Genomic DNA, 25,266 nt, shown 5'->3' with positions numbered 1-25,266 from the left:
AAGTGATGGACTACTTCCAGAACAGGCAGAGACACAATGAGTCAAAGTTTCCTTCTTTCTTGGGGAAGATACATGAAAAATAGACATAGCATTGGAGTCAGGGTAACAGAGGACAAGACGCACTATTCGTTGGCTCACTGCACTCAAGCCTTTTGCTAAATTTTCTTCTCCTCGGTTATATTGGGCTAGTACGTTGTCCTGAATTTTTTCAGCCTTAATGCTTTCTGCAGGTGTCCTGCCTTGGACCGAGTGGTTGGTGACTTAACACAGTCAAAGTGATATTAACCAGAAACAAACTCCCATTGCTTGAGAATCAAACTAAAGAAACAGGAAGTGAAGGTAGATAACAGACTTGTTTTTGCTGATAATTGCTTCCTCTTTTGCACTCCTGATCCTTACTTCTCAGTGTGCAAAATTGTTTCTTCAGTATCCAGTCCTGGAGGAAGTCGAGTGTCCTTCAGTCAGGTGTTGTCAAGGTATCACCTTTGGCCCCCAACCTAAAATTCTCCATGTAAGCATTGCAGTCTGTCTCTGTCTACATCTCTGTCTCGCTCATCAATATTTTATGTAGATTCAGTACCAAACCGATTCAATACAAACTGCCTTTGTGACTGCCTATTACTAAACCGCTCCACTCCTATCTTTATTGCACCATTTGCCTCCTCCATACTCCATTTGCCACTCCAATCCTTATTTGTTGTTTCCAGGCTGGATGCTGCCCTCTCATCTTTTACCCTCTACAATTTTCAAGCCTTCTAAATCTCTACCTTTCATTCACCAAATCCTGCTTTTCCTTTCCTGCTTTCTGCCCTATGAACTCCAAATATTACATTTTACCCTGCATTTGGCTGACTTCCTGGTTGATGTTTGATCCATTCTCTTGGATTCTCTTCCACAATGAGCTCCTCTCTCCCCATCTTTCATATATTTTTTTAAGGTCCTCCTTAAACTCATTACTCTGCCAGAGTTACTAACCATGATTTGGCATTCATCTTATCAGTGCTTCATTTTAGGACAGACCTCCAATTTAAGGACCCAATATAAATACAACTTTCATGATGACTTTTGTTTTAGTGTGGTGTGGTGGAATATGAATGTGTGAATGGGAGGTGGTGTAATGTCAATTGTGGTGAGGAGGAATGGTTCTGTTTGTACTGCTTTATTTACACATTAAAATGTCCTTTTCTTCTTGTGTCAGTCTAGGCAGGGACCAATAATAAATTACATTTTTAAAGTTAACATAATATTGATGAAAGGTTGCGCCCTCCCTCGTGCAAGGGTCAAGGATGTCTCTGAGCGGCTGCAGGACATTCTGGAATGGGACGGTGAACAGCCAGTGGTCGTGGTGCACATACGTACCAATGATATAGGTAAAAAAACGGGATGAGGTCCTACAAGGTGAATTTAGGGAGTTAGGAGATAAACTAAAAAGTAGGACCACAAAGGTAATAATCTCTGGATTACTACCAGTGCCACGTGCTAGTCAGAGTAGAAATAGGAGGATATTTCAGATGAACACGTGGCATGAAAAATGGTGCAAGGGGGAGGGATTCAAATTTCTGGGGCATTAGAACCAGTTCTGGGGGAGGTGGGATCGGTATAAACAGGACGGTCTGCACCTGGGCTGGACTGGAACCATTGTCCTAAGGGGAGCGTTTGCCACTGCTGTTCAGGAGGCTTTAAACTAATGTGGCAGGGGGATGGGAACAAGTGCAGAGAGACAGAGGGGTGTAAAATGAGGGTAGAAGCAAAAAGTAGTAAGGTAAAAAGTAAAAGTGGCAGGCAGGCAAATCCAGGGCAAAAAGCAAAAAGGGCCACTTTTCAACATAATTGTATAAGGGCTAAGAGTGTTGTAAAAACAAGCCTGAAGGCTTTGTGTGTCAATGCGAGGAGCATTCGTAACAAGGTGGATGAATTGAATGTGCAGATTGTTATTAATGAATATGATATAGTTGGGATCACAGAGACATGGCTCCAGGGTGACCAAGGATGGGAGCTCAACATCCAGGGATATTCAATATTCAGGAGGGATAGACAGGAAAGAAAAGGAGGTGAGGTAGCATTGCTGGTTAGAGAGGAGATTAACGCAATAGAAAAGAAGGACATTAGCCTGGAGGATGTGGAATCGATATGGGTAGAGCTGCATAACACTAAGGGGCAGAAAATGCTGGTGGGAGTTGTGTACAGGCCACCTAACAGTAGTAGTGAGGTTGGGGATGGCATTAAACAGGAAATTAGAAATGCATGCAAAAAAGGAACAATGGTTATAATGGGTGACTTCAATCTACATATAGATTGGGTGAACCAAATTGGTAAGGGTGCTGAGGAAGAGGATTTCTTGGAATGTATGCGGGATGGTTTTCCGAACCAAAATGTCGAGGAACCAATTAGAGAGCAGGCCATTCTAGATTGGGTACTGAGCAATGAGGAAGGGTTAGTTAGCAATCTTGTCGTGCGAGGCCCCTTCGGTAAGAGTGACCATAATATGGTGGAATTCTTCATTAAGATGGAGAGTGACATAGTTAATTCAGAAACAAAGGTTCTGAACTTAAAGAAGGGTAACTTTGAAGGTATGAGACATGAATTAGCTAAGATAGACTGGGAAATGGTACTTAAAGGGTTGACGGTGGATATGCAATGGCAAGTATTTAAAGATCGCATGGATGAACTACAACAATTGTTCATCCCAGTTTGGCAAAAGAATAAACCAGGGAAGGTAGTGCACCCATGGCTGACAAGGGTATCAAGTCCAAAGAAGAAATATATAAATTAGCAAAAAAAAAGCGGCACACCTGAGGACTGGGAGAAATTCAGAGACCAGCAGAGGAGGACAAAGGGCTTAATTAGGAAAGGGAAAAACGACTATGAGGGAAAGCTAGCAGGGAACATAAAAACTGACTGTAAGAGCTTTTATAGATACGTGAAAAGAAAAAGATTGGCCAAGACAAATGTAGGTCCTTTACAGTCAGAAACAGGTGAATTGATCATAGGGAACAAAGACATGGCAGACCAATTGAATAACTACTTTGGTTCTGTCTTCACTAAGGAGGACATAAATAATCTTCCGGAAATAGTAAGGGACTGAGGGTCTAGTGAGATGGAGGAACTGAGGGAAATACATGTCAGTAGGGAAGTGGTGTTAGGTAAATTGAAGTGATTAAAGGCAGATAAATCCCCAGGGCCAGATGGTCTGCATCCTAGAGTGCTTAAGCAAATAGCCCAAGAAATAGTGGATGCATTAGTGATAATTTTTCAAAACTCCTTAGATTCTGGATTAGTTCCTGAGGATTGGAGGGTGGCTAATGTAAACCCACTTTTTAAAAAAGGAGGGAGAGAGAACCCGGGGAATTATAGACCAGTTAGTCTGACATCGGTGGTGGGGAAAATGCTCGAGTCGGTTATCAAAGATGTGATAACAGCACATTTGGGAAGAGGTGAAATCATCAGACAAAGTCAGCATGGATTTGTGAAAGGAAAATCATGTCTGACAAATCTCATAGAATTTTTTGAAGAAGTAACTAGTAGAGTGGATAGGGGAGAGCCAGTGGATGTGGTATATTTAGATTTTCAAAAGGCTTCTGACAAGGTCCCACACAGGAGATTAGTGTGCAAACTTAAAGCACACGGTATTGGGGGTATGGTATTGATGTGGATAGAGAATTGGTTGGCAGACAGGAAGCAAAGAGTGGGAGTAAATGGGACTTTTTCAGAATAGCAGGCAGTGACTAGTGGGGTACCACAAGACTCAGTGCTGGGACCCCAGTTGTTTACAATATATATTAATGATTTAGACGAGGGAATTAAATGCAGCATCTCCAAGTTTGCAGATGACACGAAGCTGGGCGGTGGTGTTAGCTGTGAGAAGGATGCTAAGAGGATGCAGGGTGACTTGGATAGGTTAGGTGAGTGGGCAAATTCATGGCAGATGCAATTTAATGTGGATAAATGTGAGGTTATCCACTTTGGTTGCAAGAACAGGAAAACAGATTATTATCTGAATGGTGGCCGATTAGGAAAAGGGGAGGTGCAATGAGACCTGGGTGTTATTGTACACCAGTCATTGAAGGTGGGCATGCAGGTACAACAGGCGGTGAAAAAGGCAAATGGTATGTTGGCATTCATAGCAAAAGGATTTGAGTACAGGAGCAGGGAGGTTCTACTGCAGTTGTACAAGGCCTTGGTGAGACTGCACCTAGAGTATTGTGTGCAGTTTTGGTCCCCTAATCTGAGGAAAGACATTCTTGCCATAGAGGGAGTACAGAGAATGTTCACCAGATTGATTCCTGGGATGGCAGGTCTTTCATATGAAGAAAGACTGGATTGATTAGGCTTATACTCACTGGAATTTAGAAGATTGAGGGGGGATCTTATTGAAATGTATAAAATTCTAAAGGGATTGGACAGGCTAGATGCAGGAAGATTGTTTCCAAAGTTGGGGAAGTCCAGAATGAGGGGTCACAGATTAAGGATGAAGGGGAATCCTTTTAGGACCGAGATGAGGAAAAACTTCTTCACACAGAGAGTGGTGAATCTGTGGAATTCTCTGCCACAGGAAACCGTTGAGGCTGGTTCATTGGCTATATTTAAGAGGAAGTTAGATATGGCCCTTGTGGCTAAAGGGATCAGGGGGTATGGAGAGAAAGCAGGTACAGGGTTTTGAGTTGGATGATCAGCCATGATCATACTGAATGGTGGTGCAGGCTCGAAGGGCTGAATGGCCTACTCCTGCACCTATTTTCTGTGCTTGTATGTTTCTATGAAAGTTTTGGTCCTCTAACAATGCAAACACTAAAATCTTCATGGAAGAAGTTTGCCCATTTTATCTTCTATGAAATACAAGCACTGTGAGATAGATGGAGTATGGATGTGGTCTTTCTGTTTCTTACTGATGTTGGTCTATATTAGAATGATCAAACTCATTCCAGGTACAAAATTCACTTGGCACCAATTTGTAATGAAACTTCTTTAAACTGAAGGGGAAACAGTAGCATAACTGTTTCATGATGTCGTTCCCACTCACAGGGTATGACACCAGCATTCCAGAGAAGGGCAGCTCTTGTACAATTCTGATCAACTTTGTAACGATTAAAGGGACATGATGCTGCCCACAAAATGAGAGGAGATGCTGTCATTTATTTCTTTAATTGAGCTGGAAAATTTAAATCTCAATTAGCCCTTCAGATACTAAGAAAAATATTTTTGTATTACTGTTGGCTGCCTTGAGCTCTGACTGCATTGAGAATCAGCTCTCTTTGATTAATGACAAGTAAATGATCAAAAGCAGCCTCAATTGATTGCCATTTCTGCAGTTGTTGAAAAAAAAACAGCAAATGACATTATTCTTAGAATTTCCAGTTAGCCATCCCGGGATTTTTATATTATTGGGTTCTAAATGAATTAGAAAGAAAGAAAATTTTAGTTAATTGCACAAAGGATTAGAGGTAAAAATGTGGATACTTTAGAGGCTACAAAATTCCCCAGTGAACCATAACATGGTCACATTTTAACCCAATGCCTTGGAAATAGAGACTCTCAGCACCTTCGTCCTTTTTGGGTGGTATAGTGTGAAGAAACATTTTCGAATGCTCGAGGGGATATCGGCAAATTCCTCAATTAATTTCTTACCTTTGAAACCAGAAGTGAAATCATTTCTTTGAAGGTTTCTTCAATCAAATCATCAATCTTTGAGTGATACTGCTGCTGAAATTGAAAAAGAGAATAATTTCGTCTAACTTGACAGAGGAAAAAGGGAATGACTGTGAAAACAATGTCTTGTAACACATCAAACACAATTAAAAACTATAATTGGGGGACTTCAAATAGAAAACCTTGAACACAATCTCCACACCCAAAGCTGATTTACATTCAGTACTAAAAAGCTTCCCATGTACACTGTCGAGTTAGTGGCTAATAGGTCTATTATTTGAATGAATTGAGTTGTAGACCTCATTCAGGCAGAGGAATGTGAAGGATACTTTTTTGTCGGCTTCTTTGCAATTAGGACAACCATGTGCATTTTCTAAAGACCCATCTAGTTGGATGAGTGAAAGGCTAGAAGAAGATTCAATTAATGCAACATTTTATGTCTGACAACTCTCATTCATAAGTCATTTAAGCTGTTCTGTGAAAAAAAAGAGACTCTGATTGTTCGCTGCAAAAGGAACCATGCATTCAGATAGCAAACAGCAGTTCACTTGGGTTCACAGAATTCTTGCTGACAATAAATTTAGCTTAAGATTAAATTTTTTTTCTCTCTGACAATAAAACAGAAACAAATTAACAGGTGATAGGCAGTCAGATAAAGCATCCCCCAACAACTATAATCTTCTTCTTTGTGAGCTGTTTGGCTTCTTATTGTTATATTTAATAAATAATCTATAAAGCATTTTTTTTTATTACTGGCAGCAATGTCATTGTCTTTGTGGCCCACAGTATATTTGTGGGGAATTTTGCTTCTAAGGGCTGACCTGTCGAAACTGAGGAACATCAGAGTATCAGCCTGTAGATGGTCTTCAGGAGAGCATATTGAAAAACTTAATCTGCCACTTTAAGTACAGAAACCCAAAACATTTAAGAGTTAACATTTAACATCAGGTCCCTTTCTACAACTTGGTCTCCTGCTCAGCAGATCTCTCTGCTTAACTGTGCATTTTCTTGTCTGTCTAATCAGAGTTTGACCATTCAGATAGTATGACTCTGTCCTCTGTAATTTTCTTCCAAAACCAGTTTGCTTTCTACCCCCACCCCCCCCACCATTCTGCACACCCTTTCCCCCCTGGCTTCAAAAGCCTCCTGAAAACCTTTCATTTACTTTGTGCCTTTGATTTCTCCCTTGCTAATTCCTCCTTTTCAGGCTCCTGTGTCCACTTTTCTGCCTTATTGAGCACTCAGAGATATTTCTTTTACACTTGGAGTATAATACAAATGTATGTTGTTGCCTTTAAATTCCAACAGCACAGACCTGTGCCTGGTGTTTTAAGCACATGTTACTACGTTATGGCCACATTTCGACTGAAACATAGCCAGTTTTCCTTTCTATAAAAGGGGCTCCCTGTTCCTCCTTCTTCCTGAAGAACATTCAAGCAGTGAAAATATAGTCCTGGACCATTTATTTTGAAGCTAACTGCAGAGAGCTCAGGATCACAAGTAAATCTTTAATTTCCGACTGGTTTCAAAACAGTGTGAAATTCTGTATATAGGACTTCTGTAAGCAGACAAAACTTTCATCAGCATAAATTGTCTCCAAAAGCAATTTTTGTTTGGGTATTACTTCATCTGTCTATGTCTATACCTATCTGCAGTACCCCTGAGATTTGCTGATTTGCTGACCAACGGGATTCAGGGATAAAATGGCTTAGAATGGCACTCTTGATACATGCACCAGCTGGTATGGTATTATGGATGGCACAGAGGTGCAGCTGGTGTAGCTGCTGCCTCTCATCTCCAGGGGACTTAGCTCAACCCCTACCTTCAGTTCTGATGAAGTGGAGTTTGCACTCTCTTTCTTGTGTGCACGGGGATTCCTGTGGGTGTCCAGGTATTCTCTCACATCCCAAAGATGTGCAGGTTGGTGGGTTAATTGGCCAGTTAAGTTGCTTGTTGTGCATGGGTTAGTGGTAAATTCCTGAAGAAGTTAATAGGAATGTAGGTTACAGGGTAAAATACTGAGGAATTGGACTACTCTATGAACTGGCATAGGTCTGATGGATTGAAATGGTCATCTTCTTTGTCCTGAAGAAAGAGGGGAAAAAATGCACAGGCCAGAAAGTCTTGCCTGATAAAACTTCAGAGTGGAAGTAAGGGCATTATGATATACCTCAACCGTCATGAAAAAAGGAGTGGGAAATCAGTGCCCCAAGTACTGAACCGTACTGGAAACAAATATACATGGACACTTAATTGTAATACTTAATGCTTCAAACTTGCACCGTAATCCAAACTAATGGTTTCCTGGACCAATACATTCACATTTGCATGCAAATGTATAATGGATGACACTTAATTTCCCATTAATCCAGATCCCAGAATCAAATGTTAACCTTTACTTTCACAGCTTTTGACCGCAGTTAACTCAGCAAGGACAAAGTAGGACTCAACAGGTGCAGAACATGAGGGAAACACTGGGAACTTCATGGTCCTTCCCTGAGTGCAGCACATACCACTAGATACCTCTTGCCTTGTTTGTTGTAAGGTTCCCAAATGATCCAAAAAAGTGATGAGAATTTAGAAAAAACTCTCAACAGTCCTCAGAGATGTAATACCAACATTGACAATATTCATGTAGGTACAGCATTGGAACATGTTGAAATAAATCTAAGATATAGTACTAAATTTAATATAGGAAGCTTCAATTTCTACTTCATGTGATACAACTGGCTGACCCCTGATGTTGGTTGAGAAAGGAATTGATCATTAGTATTTTAACAGTGTGGGCTCTGAAACATCTGAAGTCAAAATGTAAACACACTTGCTAAACTATTTTAAAATAACATATAGTTTTAAGTTCGACCATGGCAAGTTCATTAAAACAACTATCAGAGCCAAAGGCTCAATATTCACTATGAGACCTAAAACATTTTGTAGAAAGAGTAAGGAACAGGTTAGAGCAGAATGTGAACTACTGCACAACACAGACAGACATGTTATTGTGTGTGAGGTGCAAAAATGCAACAACAATAGCTATTTTCAGAATAAGCTGCATAAAGGAAGTAATTCTTTTGTGACATGAAATATGATAATAAAGTATAGTTGTACAATGTTGAATTTATCTTATTACTGTCTTACAAGCTGTACATAATTGTGCGTAGTTTTAATTGATTACAGAATGACAGAAACCATTGTCAAACAAAAATGAGTTCCTGGGTTTGAGCACTGGCAAAGACTTGTTATTTAGGTTTTTGTGGAAGTCAGTTTTCACGAACTATCTTGACGTGAGTCATTTCCAAACTATCTCATCAGAAAAACAAACATTTGCCTTGGCCTTTCAATACTGGAGTTCCCACCCTTGTTTAGAGTTAACACCCAACACCTGTAATTTTTAAGGAGGAAATTTACCTAGAAAATGTCATAGAAAATGAATTATAAAAGTTGACACTTACCCATTGCTTACTATACTGGAACCGGAGATGAGAAACATAAATGAAGAAAACAAGCCAGAACACGGAGAAAATAAAAAGGACAATGGTGAAAATCAAAATAAAATTCAAGTTAAACTGTATATCAGGTGGACACATCTTGAATTAAACTATGCTTAAATGATGAACTTAAGATCGCAGGAAATGAGAACGATTTAAGAAACACATTCAGGCCCACAAAATGGGGATGTGACAAAAACCAATTATGTTTCACCTTTTGTGATGTGGAAGGAAACAATTGCTTCATTTCTCCCCAACCATGATGAAGTCCCACTCCACCAGGTTCAGGAACAAAGTTCAAAGTAGATTTATTGTTAAAAGTACATACAGTATATGTTACCATATAGTACCTTGAGATTTGTGTTCCTGCAGGTATTTACAAGGAAAAAAGAAATACAATGGGATTTACAAAAAGCTATACTTAAACAAACAAAGACTGACAAACGAACAAAGTGCAAAAGAAGACAAACTGAGCAAATAATAATTAATACTGAGAATATAAGTTGTAAAGAGTCCTGAAGGTGAGTCTTAGGTCATTGAATCAGTTCAGAGTAGTGGTGACAGGTGAAAAGTTTAAGGGGAACATGAAGGGAAACTTCTTCACTTAGAGGATCACAAATGTAGAGAATGAGCTGCCAGCACAAGTGGAGCATGCGAGTTTGATTTCAACATTTAAGAGAAATTTGTATAAGTACATGGATGGTGGGAGTTTGGAGGGCTATGGTTCTGACGCAGTAGGCAGTTTGAATGGTTCAGCATGGACTAGATGGGCTGAAGGGCCTGTTTCTGCATTGTACTTCTCTACGACTCTAACTCAGCAGGTCACAGCATGTCAGTGGGTAGAGAACAAGAATTAACAATTAACGTAAAGGACCCTGCAACGGATTGTTTCTCGTCCCACAGATCTAGCCCAAGCCACTCAGAAGTTTCTGCATTTTTTGCTTTTATTTTAATTTTCCAGCATCTGCTGTTCTTATTGGTTTTTAGTTATCGAGAAAATACACCTGCATATATGATATTTGGCAATGGAAAAATATTCTAAGCTGTTATGTTGAGATCATGCTTGGCATATTTATTTACAGACGGAGGTGGAAATGAACCCCATCACTGGCACTCTAATAGCGTTATGCTAACCGCTACAATACCATGCCACCATTAATTGGAACTTTTTGAAGAAATGCAGTACTGTGCAAAAGTCTTAAGCACATATACATAGGCAAGGCTCCTAAAACTTTTGCACAGTACAGTAGTAAATTTATGTATTGCACTGTACTGCTGTCACAAAAAAAACATAATTTCATAACATATGTGAGTGATGATAAACCTGATTCTGATATGGGTCTCTATTGTGGACTGAGAGTGGAAGGAAGCAGGGAGAGGGGAATCATGGTTGGGAACAGGGGAAGGGAGTGGGAAGCATCAGAGAGACATTCTGTAATGATCAATAAACCAATTGTTTGAAATCAACTAACCTTGTCTGGTGTATCAGAGCTGGGTGTGTCTCCACTCACATCACCCCCCCACCCCGAACCCCTGGCACCCTTTCTCTGCCACCTGTCCCACACTCCGCCTTGCCATTCCCAACATCCTTTGCTGCTGCCAGATTTACAAACTCACTCTCCACTCCATGTTGATAAATACAGTACTGTGCAGTTCATATACAGGAACCAGTGGATGCATTACATTTAGGTTTCCAGAAGATACTTGGTAACCTGCTACATCAGTGATTATCATGGAAGAGAAAAGCCCCTGTTGTGGGATGTGACATTTTGGTGTGGGGAGAAGATTGGTTGGTTAACAGAGAGTAGGTATTAAGAGGTTTCTTCCCGATTGCAAAACGTAATCAGTGCAGATCAATATTGGTGTCTTGACTTTTTACAATTTATCTAAAAGACCTGAAGTAAAGGTCCCTAAATCTGCTGATGACAAGTATGAAACCAAGAGATTAAGTTGTAGAGAGAATATCAAGAGACAAAAGGGATATATAGGAGAATTAAATGAGCGGACAGTAGACAATGAGCACAATGTGCCAAAATGTGAAATTGTATGCTTTGGCAGAAAAAAAAAGTAAAAAAGAGATACCTACAAGATGAGAAAATGCAGACATCTGTAATGTAGAGGGGTTCCATTACAAAATACTACTACGCATGTGTAGAAAAATCAGAAAAGTATCAGAATAAGGTTCAATATCACCTGCATATGTCGTTAAATATGTTAACTTTATGGTAGCAGTACAATGCAATACATAATAGAGAAAAAACTGTGAATTACAGAAAGCACATAAATGTATTAAATTGTTGTACTAAATAAGTGGAGCAAAAATAGAACTAACATAGTAGTGAGGTAGTGTACATGAGCTCAATGTCCATTTAGAAATTAGACAGTAGAGAGGACGAAGCTGTTGCTGAATCGCTGAGTGTGTGCCTTCAGGTTTCTATACCTCCTTCCTGATGGTAACCATGAGAAGAGGTCATGTTCTGGGTTAATGACAGATGCTGCTTTTTTGAGGCATCGCTTCTTGAAGATGTCCTGGATACTATGAAGGCTAGTGCTCATGATGGAGCTGAATAATTTTACAGCTTTCTGCAGCTTACTCCGACCCTGTGCAGTAGCCCCCCCCACCATACCAGGTGGTGATGCAGCCAGTTAGAATGCTCTGCACGGTACATCTGTAGAAGTTTGTTAATTGTTTATTGTGAAGGAAACAGATTACAAAAGTGAGGAGATTCTGATTCAGTTACACTGTGCACACTATTGGACTCATTTAGGAATGAGTTCAGATAAAATTTCCTGGACTAAGACGTGGAATGTGCATGCCATCTTAAGTGGAAAGGTTAAACAATTTGAATTTGTTTCTAGTCTCTTTCAGAAGGCTGAAAGGTGACAACCAAAAGATGTAAGATCTTCGGAGGTCTTTATAGGATAAATGTGGAGATATTGTTTCTTCTTCTGGGAGATTCTAGAACTAGAGGTTACTGTTGAAATAAAGGATGTGTCATTTAATCTGACGTAATTGTTTTTTTCTCTCTCTCTGGGAGAGTTGTGGGTCTTTGGAATTTCCTTCTCCAAAAGGTGGAAACAGAGTACTGCAGCTGAATGTTGGAAGATGATCGGGGTAGGGGAGATTGTGGAGTTGAAGTTACATTCACATCAGCTATGATCTTATTGAGAGGAGGAGTAGACAAGAAGGGCCGATTACCCAAGATGTAATTGAAATTGTTTTAAAATCATGAAATTTGTGTAACATTTGTTGAATTAAGTTCCAGTGGCAACAGACATTTGGAAAAAACTCAATGCAAACAGAGTGAAAAACTTAAGTTAAAACTGAGGTGGCAATGAAAATGGAAGACCTACCTCTTGTGCTCCTTCCAAAATGCAGAGTTTTGTTGATTGTTTCTTTGCATCCACAAGCACATTGAACATTGTACAGACAGGAGCAGGAACACGCAGATCTGTTGATTTGTTCAGTTTTTGTAACTTGACTTCAAATGCGATCCTTGTTCTGTTTAATGTAAAGAAAGAGCGGTTATTCAGAGTGAACAAATATTCGAAACTTAAATGACCTAGATGAAGGGATGGAAGGTATGTTTGTTAAACCTGCTGATGCTAATGATAAATTTGCTTGTGACTCCTTTTGTCTTAGTTTGGAATTAGTCGTGCCAAGGCCACAGATAATCAAGGAGCAGTGAATGTTGGAATTAATAGATCAACCAATAAGAAATATACACTAAGTCCAATGTGGAATGAAGGAATACCATCACAATCGCTTCCATTCAACCAGCTCAGCCTCTTTTCATACAGTTGTATAAACGTTAGGGGCCACGTATCATTTCCAGCCCAATGCCGGTCTAGCAAGCTTCTGCATCTTTCACAAGTAAGACCAGGAATTGAGCTTTGCTGATGCTTGGAGGAAGTGAGCACAGGAAGAATGATTTTTCAGCTACTCTCTAAAATATGCCTCAAGCAAGTAGTGTCTACAAAAGCACAATCGGTAAAGGAATAAATTTTTTAGCTCAGATTTAAAATAGAAAATCACCCAAAACCTACTAACCCCTTCTTGCTTTCAGTGTGCTCTGATGTCTATTGTGTTGTGGTCTGGTGTGAATTTAGTTGCAGTGTGGTCTGCATTGTAGAGTGGCATGTGTTGCTTTATAGTGAGGTGTTTTGTTACAGTGCTCCGTGTTCTGCTGTATTGTGGCATGTGTAACAACACCAGTGCATCTTATGCATGCATTATAGCTTGACATACATTGTGGCAACGTGCACGTTCAGTTATTCAGTTGTGATAGGGCATGCGTTCCTTTATGATGTGCCAAGTAGCATGGTCTTGAGTGTTTAGTGTCATGGTGCATATTTTGACAATGATATGTATTGTGTAATGTCATGGTTTGCCCTTTGCTGGTGTGGTTTGCCTGGTGGTGTCATGTGAATGGTGTTGTGGCATGGATAGTGCAAGTGTTGCTTTATAATGTTGTGTTGTGGTCTGAAATGTACATGTAGCAGTATTGTGTGTTGTATTATAGTGCAGCAGGTACCGCGGCACCAATTACAGCATTATATGTTGAGGCATGGTCTGTTAGGGTATGAAGCGGCTTGTGTTGGGGTTTGGTATGCAGATATTGCAATGTGCTGTTTGTTGTGGCATTGTGGTGAAGAACGTGTTGTAATGTTATGACACTGTATGTGCTGTTGAGTGCTGGGTGCTATTGCAAGGTATGTGACGAGCACATGTATGTGTACTTCGCCTTGTGAATGTATTAATAAAAAGATACAAAAGGTTTGACATTTAGACCTGAAGTTTTTGTTGGGATTTTCCTTTCAGAGAAAAAGATCGAATACAAGTTCAAGTTCACATTTATTGTCATCTGACTGTATAGATAACATACATACACACACAACCAAATAAAACGGTGTTCCTCCAGACCAGTACACCCACAAAACATAAATCACACTCAGTACGTAAAACATGAATACATTAATAAAGCATAATTCAAAATGCATGTAGTACTAGCACAGGTAAACAGTAAATAGTACATTGATGAGAGCTCGGTGATGGCAAGGTATTCATTAGTCTCAGAGGCTGAGGGAAGAAGCTGTTATTCAGTCTGGCTGCCCTAGTCCTGATGCTTGTACACCACTTTTCTGACGGTAGTGGGTCAAAGAAATTATGGAATGGGTGGTAGGGATCCTCAATAATGTTTTGGACCCTTCATCTAAAATGTTGCCTGTAAATGGCAGCTCATTTGGGCCCTTCATCTACAACGCTGCTAATAAATGTCAAAAGTAGTGGAGAGGGAGGCCCCAAAGATCCTCTCGCCAGTTCTTACTGTCCTCTGAAGGGTCTTGCATTCCGAAATCACAGCTTCTATACCACACAATGATGCAGACAGACAGGACACGCTCGATGGCGCTGTTAGAATGAGGGTGAGGAGCACTGCATGCCTCAATCTCCTCAGAAGTGTAGACACTGCTGTACCTTCTTGACTACCAAGGAGGTGTTGTGGATCCGGGTGAGATCACCCGTTATGTGCAGAGCAAGAAACTTTGTGCTATTCACCCGGCCGACAGAAGAGTTACTGATGAGCAACAGAGAGTAGACAACCTGTGCATTCCTGAAGTCCTCAACCACCTCTTCTGTCTTGTCCACACTGACACACAGGCTGTTATTCCCACACTATCTGACAAGCCTCCCTCCCTCCTCTCTGTATGCCAACTCATCATTCCTGATCGAAAAGAACAGAACCTTGGCCTCTGTACCTCCCTCTGAAATTGGATCCTCGACTCCCTAATTGTAAGACCACAATCTGTGCGGATTGGTGATAAGATATCCTCCTCGCTGATGATCAACACTGGTGCACCTCAGGTGTGTGTGCTCAGCCCACTGCTCTACTCGCTCTATACCCATGACTGTGTGGCCAGGCATAGCTCAGATACAATCTATAAATTTGCTGATGATATAACCATTGTTGCTAGAATCTCAGATGGAGATGAGAGGGCATACAGGAGTGAGATATACCAAATATTGGAATGGTGTCGCAGCAATAACCTGGCACTCAACATCAGTAAGATGAAAGAGCTGATTGTGGACTTCAGGAAGGTTAAGATGAAGGAACACATACCAATCCTCATAGAGGGATCAGAAGTGGAGAGAGTGAGCAGTTTCAAGTTCCTGGGTGTCAAGATCTATGAGGATTTAACCTGGTCCCAACATATTGATGTAGCCATAAAGAAGGCAAGACAACGGCTATACTTTATTAGGAGTTTGAAGCGATTTGGCATGTCAACAAATACACTCAAAAGCTTCTATAGTTGTACTGTGGAGAGCATTCTGACAGGCTGCATCACTATCTGGTATGGGGAGGCTACTGCACAGGATGGAAAGAAGCTGCAGGAAGTTGTAAATCTCATCAGCTCCATCTTGGGCACTAGCCTACAAAGTACCCAGGACATCTTTAGGGAGCGGTGTCTCAGAAAGGCAGTGTCCATTATTAAAGTCCTCCAGCACCCAGGGCATGCCCTCTTCTCACTGTTACCATCAGGTAGGAGGTACAGAAGCCTGAAAGTACACACTCATCGATTCAGGAACAGCTTCTTCTCATCTGCCACCCCATCCCTAAATGGACATTGAACCCTTGAACACTACCTCACTTCTTTAATATATATTATTTTTGTTTTTTGCATGAGTTTTAATCTATTCTATATATATACACACACATACAGTAATTGATTTATTTATTTATGGTCATTAGTTTTTTTCTTCTATATTATAAATTGCATTGAACTGCTGCTGCTAAGTTAACAAATTTCACGACACATGCCAGTGATAATAAACCTCATTCTGATTCTGATTCCTTGTTGCTGATGAGGCCAATGACTGTTGTATTATCAGTGAATGTTATAACACGGTTTGAGCTGGATCTGGCAGTGCAGCTGCGAGTCAGCATCATGAACAGCAGTGGGCTGAGCACACCGTCCTGGGGGGCACCAGTGCTCAGCGTGATGGAGCTTAAGATGTTACTGTCATCTTGTATGAGGAAAGGTTTTTGCATACGCAGCTGATGCAATGTGCAAACCCTGTGCTTGATGACATCTACGTATCTCCACACAATTTCCCATTTCAATTCCCCTTAACATAGAGAGTTAACAGAGCGTGGCAGCAAGGAGAGATTTACAGTAGGGATCGTGCCATTTGGAATTACTAACTGAAATTTCCACCCACCCCTCCACCATTAATACCTTCATGGTTATGAAAGGACCATCACCACAGAAAACTCAAAGCACATTCTCTGAAGGACACCAGCAGTTAATTAAGCTGTAAATGAATTTTTTAGTACACAAAATATAAGTGGGACCAGTTGGTAAAATATATTTAATTTCTGGTAATTTTGCTTTAATTATTATTTTGTTTCTCTGGTTCCTTTACAGCTGTCAGAAACCACTGCCGAGGCTCAGTGGCAAAAGAGATTTCCTCAGGCTGGTGTGCTGAACAGGAGTGTGGTTGACACCACAACATCTGTTATCATCTCAGAAGGGTTCCTTCAATCACAGCCAACTGTCTTTGATCAGGTTTGATTGGGGAAAGCTGCTGCTGAACACCTCTGATGGATATGGCTCCATTTCAGCAGATGCAGAGGCACACTACTGATTGTCGTCAAGCACACCTTCAGGAGGTAATCCCTCTGAGCCCACCTCAGAGAGAGGAAGTGCATTAGGAAACTGCTTAGTCAGAAGGTTCCAAGAAAGAAAGGGCAAACTTTGCAGCCATAACTGTAGAGTAGGGTCAGAACCTTGCAGCCATAACTGTAGAGTAGGGTCAGAACCTTGCAGCCAATTGTCTCAAAGATTCAGAACCAATCAATTGACTATCTTTCCAGGCTACAGCCATGGATGCCACCAATATTTCATGTTTGCTCTGCATGGGCCTGAGAGTGGAATTTTCCTCCTTTTTTCTGGACAGAGAGAAAGATTGTGGACTTCTTTTTGTGCGCGATATCATTGATATCACCAACAACACAATGAAGGTGTGCATTTTTATAGTGAAATGTACCATAGGCTCCTCGCCTTTCTCTCCTTGAATGCAGAGCTTGTCTGTGCAGTGTAATTGACACTGCCTTGCATGCAGCATAGCAGTGACTGGATGTGTCCAGCATTTGCTGTACACCATCATGCAAACAACACCAGCAAAGGACACACCATGAATAAGATTATGAACAAGAAAATCATCAATTATTTTAATTTTTCAATTATGAATAACATTAAGATAATGAATAATGACATAACCATTACAGAATAAACACCATGTCAAAAGATGTATCATGACACAAAACACAGAAGACCATTAAACTTGCCATCACTGCAGCACACATTCCATATTGCAAATGAAAACACACACAATGAAATGTTCTGAGGTATGGCATGCTGTAGCACTTGCCGCAAACTGCAATGGAACTCGGGGCATACTATAATAAAGCATCGCACACCACGTGCATACATACAGTGCCTATAAAAAGTTTTCACCCCCCCCCCCTTTGAAATTTTCATGTTTCATTGTTTTACTATACGGAATCACAGTGGATCTAATTTGGCTTTTTTTTTACACTGATCAACAGAAAGAGACTCTTTTGTGTCAAAGCGAAAAAAGATCTCTACAAAGGGATCTAAATTAATTACAAATTTAAAACACAAAATAATTGATTGCATATGTATTTGCCTCCTTCAAGTCAGTATTTAGTAGTTGCACCTTTTCCAGCAATTACAGCCTTGAGTCTGTGTGGATAGGTCTCTATCAGCTCTGCAAATCTGGACATTGCAATTTTTCCCCATTCTTCTTTACGAAACTGCTCAAGCTCTGTCAGATTCCATGGGGATTGTGAGTGAGCAGCCCTTTTCAAGCCCAGCCACAAATTCTTAGTTCGGCTGAGGTCTGGACTCTGACTTGGCCTCTTCTGGACATTAACTTCGTTGATTTTAAGCCACTCCTGTGTTGCTTTGGCTTTATGCTTGGGGTCATTGTCTTGCCGGAAAACAAACCTTCCAAGTTGCAGTTCTCTTGCAGACTACGTTAGGATTTCCTCCAGGATTTCCCTGTATTTTGCTGCATTCATTTTACCCTCTGCCTTCACAAGCCTTCCAGGGCCTGCAGCAGTGAAGAATCCCCACAGCCTGATGCAGCCAACTCCATGCTTCATGGTAGGGATGGTGTGTTTTCGATGATCTGTGGTGTTTGGTGTAGCATTTAGGCTGAAGGCCAATAGGTCAATTTTAGTTTCATCAGACCACCATAGAACCTTCTTCCTGTTAACTTCAGAGTCTCCCACATGCCTTCTGGTAAACTCTAGCGGAGATTTCATTTGAGTTTTTTTTTAACAATGGCTTTCTCTCTGCCACTCTCCCATAAAGCTGTGACTGGTGAAGCACCCAGGCAACAGTTGTTGCATGCACAGTCTCTCCCATCTCAGTCACTGAAGATTGTAACTCCTCCAGAGCTGTCAAAGGTCTCTTGGTGGCTTCCCTCACTAGGCCCCTTTCTTGCACGATCACTCAGTTTTTGCGAACAGCCTGCTCTAGACAGATTTTCAGCTCTGTCATATTCTTTCCATCTCGTGATGATTGATTTAACTGTGCTCCAAGGGATATTCAGTGACTTGGAAATGTTCTTGTATCCATCTCCTGACATGCTTCTCAATAACCTTTTAGCAGAGTTGCTTGGAGTGTTCTTTTGTCTTCATGGTGTAGCTTTTGCCAGGATACTGACTCACCAGCAGTTGGACCTTTCAGGTACAGGTGTATTTTTACTACAATCAATTGAAACACCTCGTCTGCACAAAGGTCTCCAAAAACAGATCTCTATGTAACTGATTATGTGACTTCTAAAACCAGTTGGCTGCACCAGTGATGATCTGCTGTGCCATATTAAAGGAGGTGAATACTTATGCAATAAACTATTTTGTGTTATATATTTGAAATTAATTTAGATCACTTTGTAGAAATCTGTTTTCACTTTGACACAGACGAGTTTTTTCTGTTCATCCATGTCAAAAAAGCCAAATGAAATCTACTATGATTCAATGATGTAAAACAATAAAACATGAAATCCCCTGGGAGGTGGGGTGAACAGTTTTTATACATACTGTATTACACGGCAACTAAATTCACACCAGGCCAAATACAACGCACAACGTAATGTAACAGGACCTTGAAAAGATAACGAGGACTGTCAGCACCTGACTTCTACACACTAATCCTCACACAAGCGGATTCTCAGAATAACGAAAGCTATGCTGCTACCTTCAACCTCTTTGAGCAAGCACGGGTATGCCTGCAGCACATTGGAAGAAGTTCGCAGTGTACAGCATGGGCTTTAGAAATCAACTGTGCTTCGTCACTGCCCAACCTGACAATCCTCCCAGCTCACCACCTCGGCCCTTGTGCCAGTGGCCATGTTGAACAGGAGGAGGAAAATGAGGAGTGGAAAGAGAAAGGAAAGGGAGGGTGGGAGAAAGAGGAAGGAAAGGGGAGGAAAGGTGGGTGAGGGAGAGGGAGGGTGGGAGTCAGAATTAAAAAGAGAGTCAGAGAGAGAGAGAGAGAGAGAGAATGTGTGTGTGTGTGTGTGTGTGTGTGTGTGTGTGTGTGTGTGTGTAAAGGGTTAGGTTTTCCAGTTGGTCAATCAACAAATGACTGGTCAGCCATTCCTCACTTCATCTATTATAAGGCAGTAGAATCTGGAACTACAATGCACAGGTTTAAGATGAGAGGGGAGAAATTGAAAGGAGGTACGAAGGGTAAGTTTTTTTTTCACATAGAGGGCCATCGTTAACTGGAATGAACTGCAGAGGATGGTAGAGGTAAATGCAATTACAATGTTTAAATAGCATTTGGGGTAATACTTAGATAGTAAAAGCATATGGGCCTAATGCAGGTAAATGGAACTTGCAAATGTACAGATTATGAGCGAGATGTATAAAATAGGTGAAAGGTCTTGTTTCTCTGCTGCATGCACTGTTTTCTCAAAGTTGCACAACTGTACTGTAACTTAAATGTTTCTGCATACATAGACTTTGTTGCCTTGCAACTGCAATTTTCTTTTATATTACATTAGGATCATTTTGAAATTGCGTTAACATATTTGTGAAATACCCTGTAATTAATTATGTGTCAATGAATATGATCCATCAATTTTCTAAATAATGGATGCATCACAACCTTTGCTTTGAAACTTTTTAGAGCTTCAACATATTTAGGTTAGAGTTTCAGGTTACAACATTGTTACAAATTGTAACAATAAACACAGAATGGATGTTGGTAGCTCATTGTTAGTAAACCATCAGCCTGCTGAATGCCAGTGTTGTCTAAATTTTCTTTGTTGCACTGTATTTCATTATACCCTTCAACTAACAGATAAAATAAAAATTGCCCTTTTTCAATTTTCATTCTAAATATTCATCATATACACATTACAAAAACAATAATTAAAATACTGTGCATTTTTCAGGCTGTATAAAATTTTACGCTCAGAGTAATGGTTGTATTGCACGACTGTAAAAAGCAATCAGATGGAACATTGGCTGTACTATTCCATGATTTCAAAAACAATGTGTCAAAAGGCCAGAACACATTTGCCACATCATAGCAGCACACATGTCATACTTGCAACCGAATATACACGAAGAGCATCGGCTGCATTCCAACCATTTTTCTCAAGGTTTACCCTGAATTTGTAATGTTTTGCAAGCAATTAATAATTTATAACATGGAACTTGGTCCAATGCTTTTTATAGGTTTAATTAAATAATGTCCCAATGCTTTGCAGAATCTACTGCTTTGAAGAAGAAGAGGATATTGCTAAAAATAATTGCTTATGAATATTGATTTATACTTACTAGGTTATTCTCATACATATAACCAAGTATTTTTAATGATCAATTTGGTTACTTTCCTAAAATTGGAGTAAAAATATCAGGTCTGTTTGCAACTGCATCTGCAGCTTCAACTGCACCATTTGTAATCCAGGTGTGTTGTAATCTGCTGTTGAACCTCAGCTGCTGCACCGTTTGAAATCAGTTTACTCTGCAGGGGTCAAACTTGCCATTTTTCCTGATCTGAATGATCCAACGACTCAGAGCGACAGAGGGATCTGGGTGCAAGGCCATAGTTCCCTAATGATAGTAGGACAGATGGGTAAGGTGATTAAGAATGCACTCAAGATGTATAGCTATGTGATGCCCTGGTTAAGATTTCTACTACTATGCTGTGAGGCATTTTATTTTAGCAGTTTTCAATAAAAGCAGAGTGTCCTGCTGGTAAGAGTGTTTTAGCTTCAGCTAAAGATAAGGAACTGTGTTGACAAACTTCAGAATGTTAGGTCAGCCAATTGTAACTTTCTGCCCAGTGGAAAATTCGGGAGAGCTGGACTGGATCAGATGTCTGAAGGACAGTTGTCTGGTTTGAGGTCTTCTGCTGGGAGCTGCAGAGCGGAGCACAGGGGAAGATGCTGCAGAATGGTGTTTGAATGGAGAGTCTCCATTGCAAGAAATGCTTTGTGCAGATGAATGGCTCCAAGTAGGTATGGCCTATACTAAGAGAGCCAGTTTGTTCGAGATGGTCTTTGAGGAAAGCTTGGAATGTGGAGGGTGCTTTCACACAGACCATGCGTCCAGTGTGTGAGCAAAGCAATACGCCTGACTACTCCAGAAATGAGCTCCAATGTTAATGTGCACATTGGAATGGTTTAATCATAATGGGCTCTTTTATTTTTCCGAAACTGTTTAAGTTGAAAATTTGGTAAATATACTTCATTTAAAATCTTAATGCTGGGGTACAATCTGTCATTTCTGGGCTACTGATAATAGTGTATAGACAGTATTTACACAGCATTAATGAAAAGCCTATGTTCCTTAACTGGAACATCCTAACTTTCCTGTTTGGTTGAACCCCAAATCATACCGACCCCAGATATATATCGTTTATGAAAGGTGTCTTCTCACCGCTGAGTTAAGTGACTGTTAGCAGAGTTAGCAAGCGAGCCAAGTTTGTATAGAAGCCCCAGTGAGAGGGTTGCCCCTATATCAGCTGAGGCACAGAATAGATGAACAGAGACGGCATGATAGTATTTTATAAAACACCATGCCACCCCACAGCTAGGCATATATTAGTTTGTCACAACATAATCTGAAGAACATGATGCTTAGGTAGATGACGGGAACCAGGATTGGAGGAATTTCATATTGGTATAACTGGGATTGTTTTCATCAAAACAGATAGATAGACTTAATTGATCTATTTAGGATTAAGACAGGGCAGGAGGAAGGGCAAATTTCTCTTGGTAGAGAGATGTAACCAAAGTAGATAGATTTAAGGTGATGGGTAGAAAGATTAGCAGAGAGTTGAGGAGAATCTTCCCTCAGATAATCCAAAACTCACAGCTTAAATTGTGGGTTGTGGTAGAATGCTATCATGTTCACAAACTACTTGGATAAGCCCTTGATGAGCCATCATTTACAGGACTGCAGGTTGAGAAATGGGAAAAAGGACACCTCAAAAAAAATCCTTTATCTGATAATATGGACATGATGGACCACATGACCTCCAATCAGCGCCAAAATATTCTGTGATACAATGATCATCTCATTTAGCTGTCAGAGGAGTGTACTGATCCAGCAGAACAGAAACAAACACCTTTTATACACACATAACCAAGCCTCAGAAGCTTAAAGCTTTCATTAACTTGTCAATCTAACACAACTATTCCTTACGTACATTTATGGGAACTGCAACTGAATGGATTATATTCCAAAAAGAAAACATTTCCCTTTTGTTGTCATATATGAGGGGAGAAGAAAAATTTCCAATTGACCTTATAATTACAGCTTGGTTTGCAGAAACATGCTTCCTGGTGAAGGTGGATTTGTTTCAAGTTGCACATTCAGAATCATTTCTCTTACAGTATCATTCCCTCCCATGACTGTATCAATTAGAAAGGTTATAGTGTATTGCTGACTGTCTGTGCTGGGGACAGTGGGGTGGTTAGATTGTTGATTAGGAAGTGGGGAACCAGGCAATGACAACATTAAGAGTTTTGGAAATTAAAGGAGGCCCATACCAGGAGGAAGATGGATATCATGTACTCCCTGACCGCTTTGCAAGCAGTATGGGTGCCTTTAATTAATATTGAAGAAAGTCCTACCATTATGGTGAAGACCTACTTCAGGGTTCTTAAGAGACCTGTAGGCCAGTAGAATTTCACGCAAATGATAGCAAACAAATGCTGTGCGCTATTTGATGTCACATGTGCTCAGATGTTTTTGGGTGTTCGTGTCTCAGGCTTACTTCAGTGTACAGTCTTCAGAGGAGTTTTGAAATTGGTTCCAAACAGAAAAGTTTGTACCCCTGGTTGCAAGGTGTGCAGCTTTTGCATTAATCTGTGATAGAACTCCTGTTTGGCCAGTCACACCTACCTTTTCACACAGGCCTCAATCATGTCACTTGCCATGAGTTTGAGTCTTTGGTCCAGATGTTGTGAAAATTCGGGCTCTGGCCAGTGTAGATCATAGACGAACATCTGTAGAGCATCCAGCTTCCAGAAGAGATCTTCCGATGTGGAAGAACCATTCCTAAAGCAAAAGAGCATTGTGGCATATGAAACGTTTTGTTCTGCAGACAATGCCCTCAAAACAGCATAGCCACAAGCACACAACAGGAAAGTAAAACCAGATACACACACAGATATTCAATATAGTTACTAGCAGTCTCATGAACAGGTTTATTGTCTGGGTCTTCGTTATTGTCATTGTGTTGGTGATATGGGATGGAATACAAGAACAGACGAATATCAGAGCAGGAATAGGCCTCTTGACCCCTTCAGTCTGCCCTACATACAAAATAATCTTGGCTGATCTGCCTCAGGCCCCACCTGCATTTCTGTGCCTGTTCCCCATTGGCATCAATTCCCTGATCTTTCAAAAATTTATTAACCTCCATTTCAAACACTCCCAGGATCACAGTCTCCACAATTCTCCAGGAGAGAAAATTTCCACAAGAAGACAGTTCGGTGCAGCTCAGTTTTAAATGACCACTTTCTTACATCTATGTTAACTCATTTCCTATTAGCGAAAACACCTCAATCTCTTCTGTCATGCTCCCACAAGATCTTATGTGTTTCAATGACATCATCCCTTATTCTGCTAACCTTCGAAGATCAGAAATCCAATATTTCTAGCCTCTTAGGACACAACTATCCCTTTTTCCCCGGAATAAGACCAGTGTATCTCTCTTACCTCCAGTGCTACTATATCCTTTTTAAAATAAGTTAAAAAATATTCCAGATGTGGTTTGAATGCCCACTGGACTATTGCAACAATACTTCCCAGTTTCTAAGCTCCAACCCTTGCAATGAAGGTGAATGTGCTGTTTCCTTTCATGACCATTTGCTGTAGAGACCTGTGCACGATGCAGAAAAACACCTGTTTCCCGCTGTAATGCTCATTTGTGATCTCCCTCCATTTAGTTAACCTATTGACTCATTTTACTAAAGTGCATGAAACTCCATCAGACAAGATTTGTCCGTTCACCTATCCATAAACTGTTAAAGAATCATGAAGCCTTCAACACAGCATGAGTTATCAATGTTATAGGAAGAATTATTTTCTGACACATTATTTATTACCTGTGGTTATCTGGTGAATGGAAGGCTGAAGCTTGAGGACAAGGAGAGTTTTATAATGAGCAATTGTTATTTAAATTCTGAATGAAAATTTTCTGGAATGTTCATCTGTTTGATGATTCATCATGTCATTATCATATAATAATAGCAACACAATTTTGTAAGTGTAGTCTAGTATTTGGTAACAGTCTACAGAAATTGATTAATCTAAAACTGACCTATCAAATATTATTTTACGAATTCCTATAAACATAAATACATAAAAACGAAAAACGAGGAGATCTGCAGATGCTGGAAATTCAAGCAACACACACAAAATGCTGGTGGAATGCAGCAGGTCAGGCAGCATTTTGTATGTGTTACATAAAAACAAAAGCTACTTTAGTAAGGTGGTTGTAAAAATTCCTTCAATGGCATTCTGAATATTAAATAAATGAATGGACAAAATTTGTTTAAGTTAGACAGAATCAATGG

At 40.3% G+C, this 25,266-nt stretch overlaps 1 protein-coding gene across 9 annotated transcripts in view; it reads right to left on the bottom strand.

The window, feature by feature from the left end:
• Positions 1 to 25,266, bottom strand: part of cadps2 (Ca++-dependent secretion activator 2) — a 676,394-nt gene that overhangs the window by 65,638 nt on the left and 585,490 nt on the right. For 3 of the 9 annotated variants that reach the window (XM_059977930.1, XM_059977931.1, XM_059977939.1), the window contains 4 exons: positions 23,588 to 23,743; positions 12,489 to 12,636; positions 7,469 to 7,624; positions 5,626 to 5,700 (listed from right to left, as the gene is read on the bottom strand). In XM_059977930.1, the coding sequence (XP_059833913.1) occupies positions 5,626 to 5,700; positions 7,469 to 7,624; positions 12,489 to 12,636; positions 23,588 to 23,743 (535 nt within the window). Of the gene's footprint in view, positions 1 to 5,625; positions 5,701 to 7,468; positions 7,625 to 9,098; positions 9,114 to 12,488; positions 12,637 to 23,587; positions 23,744 to 25,266 lie in introns of all 9 variants that reach the window. The other 6 variants (XM_059977932.1, XM_059977937.1, XM_059977935.1 and 3 more) reach the window with 4 other exon arrangements.

Source organism: Hypanus sabinus, chromosome 8, assembly GCF_030144855.1.
Source record: "Hypanus sabinus isolate sHypSab1 chromosome 8, sHypSab1.hap1, whole genome shotgun sequence".
Lineage (NCBI taxonomy): Eukaryota > Metazoa > Chordata > Chondrichthyes > Myliobatiformes > Dasyatidae > Hypanus > Hypanus sabinus.
This window is presented reverse-complemented; position numbering and strand designations above follow the sequence as displayed.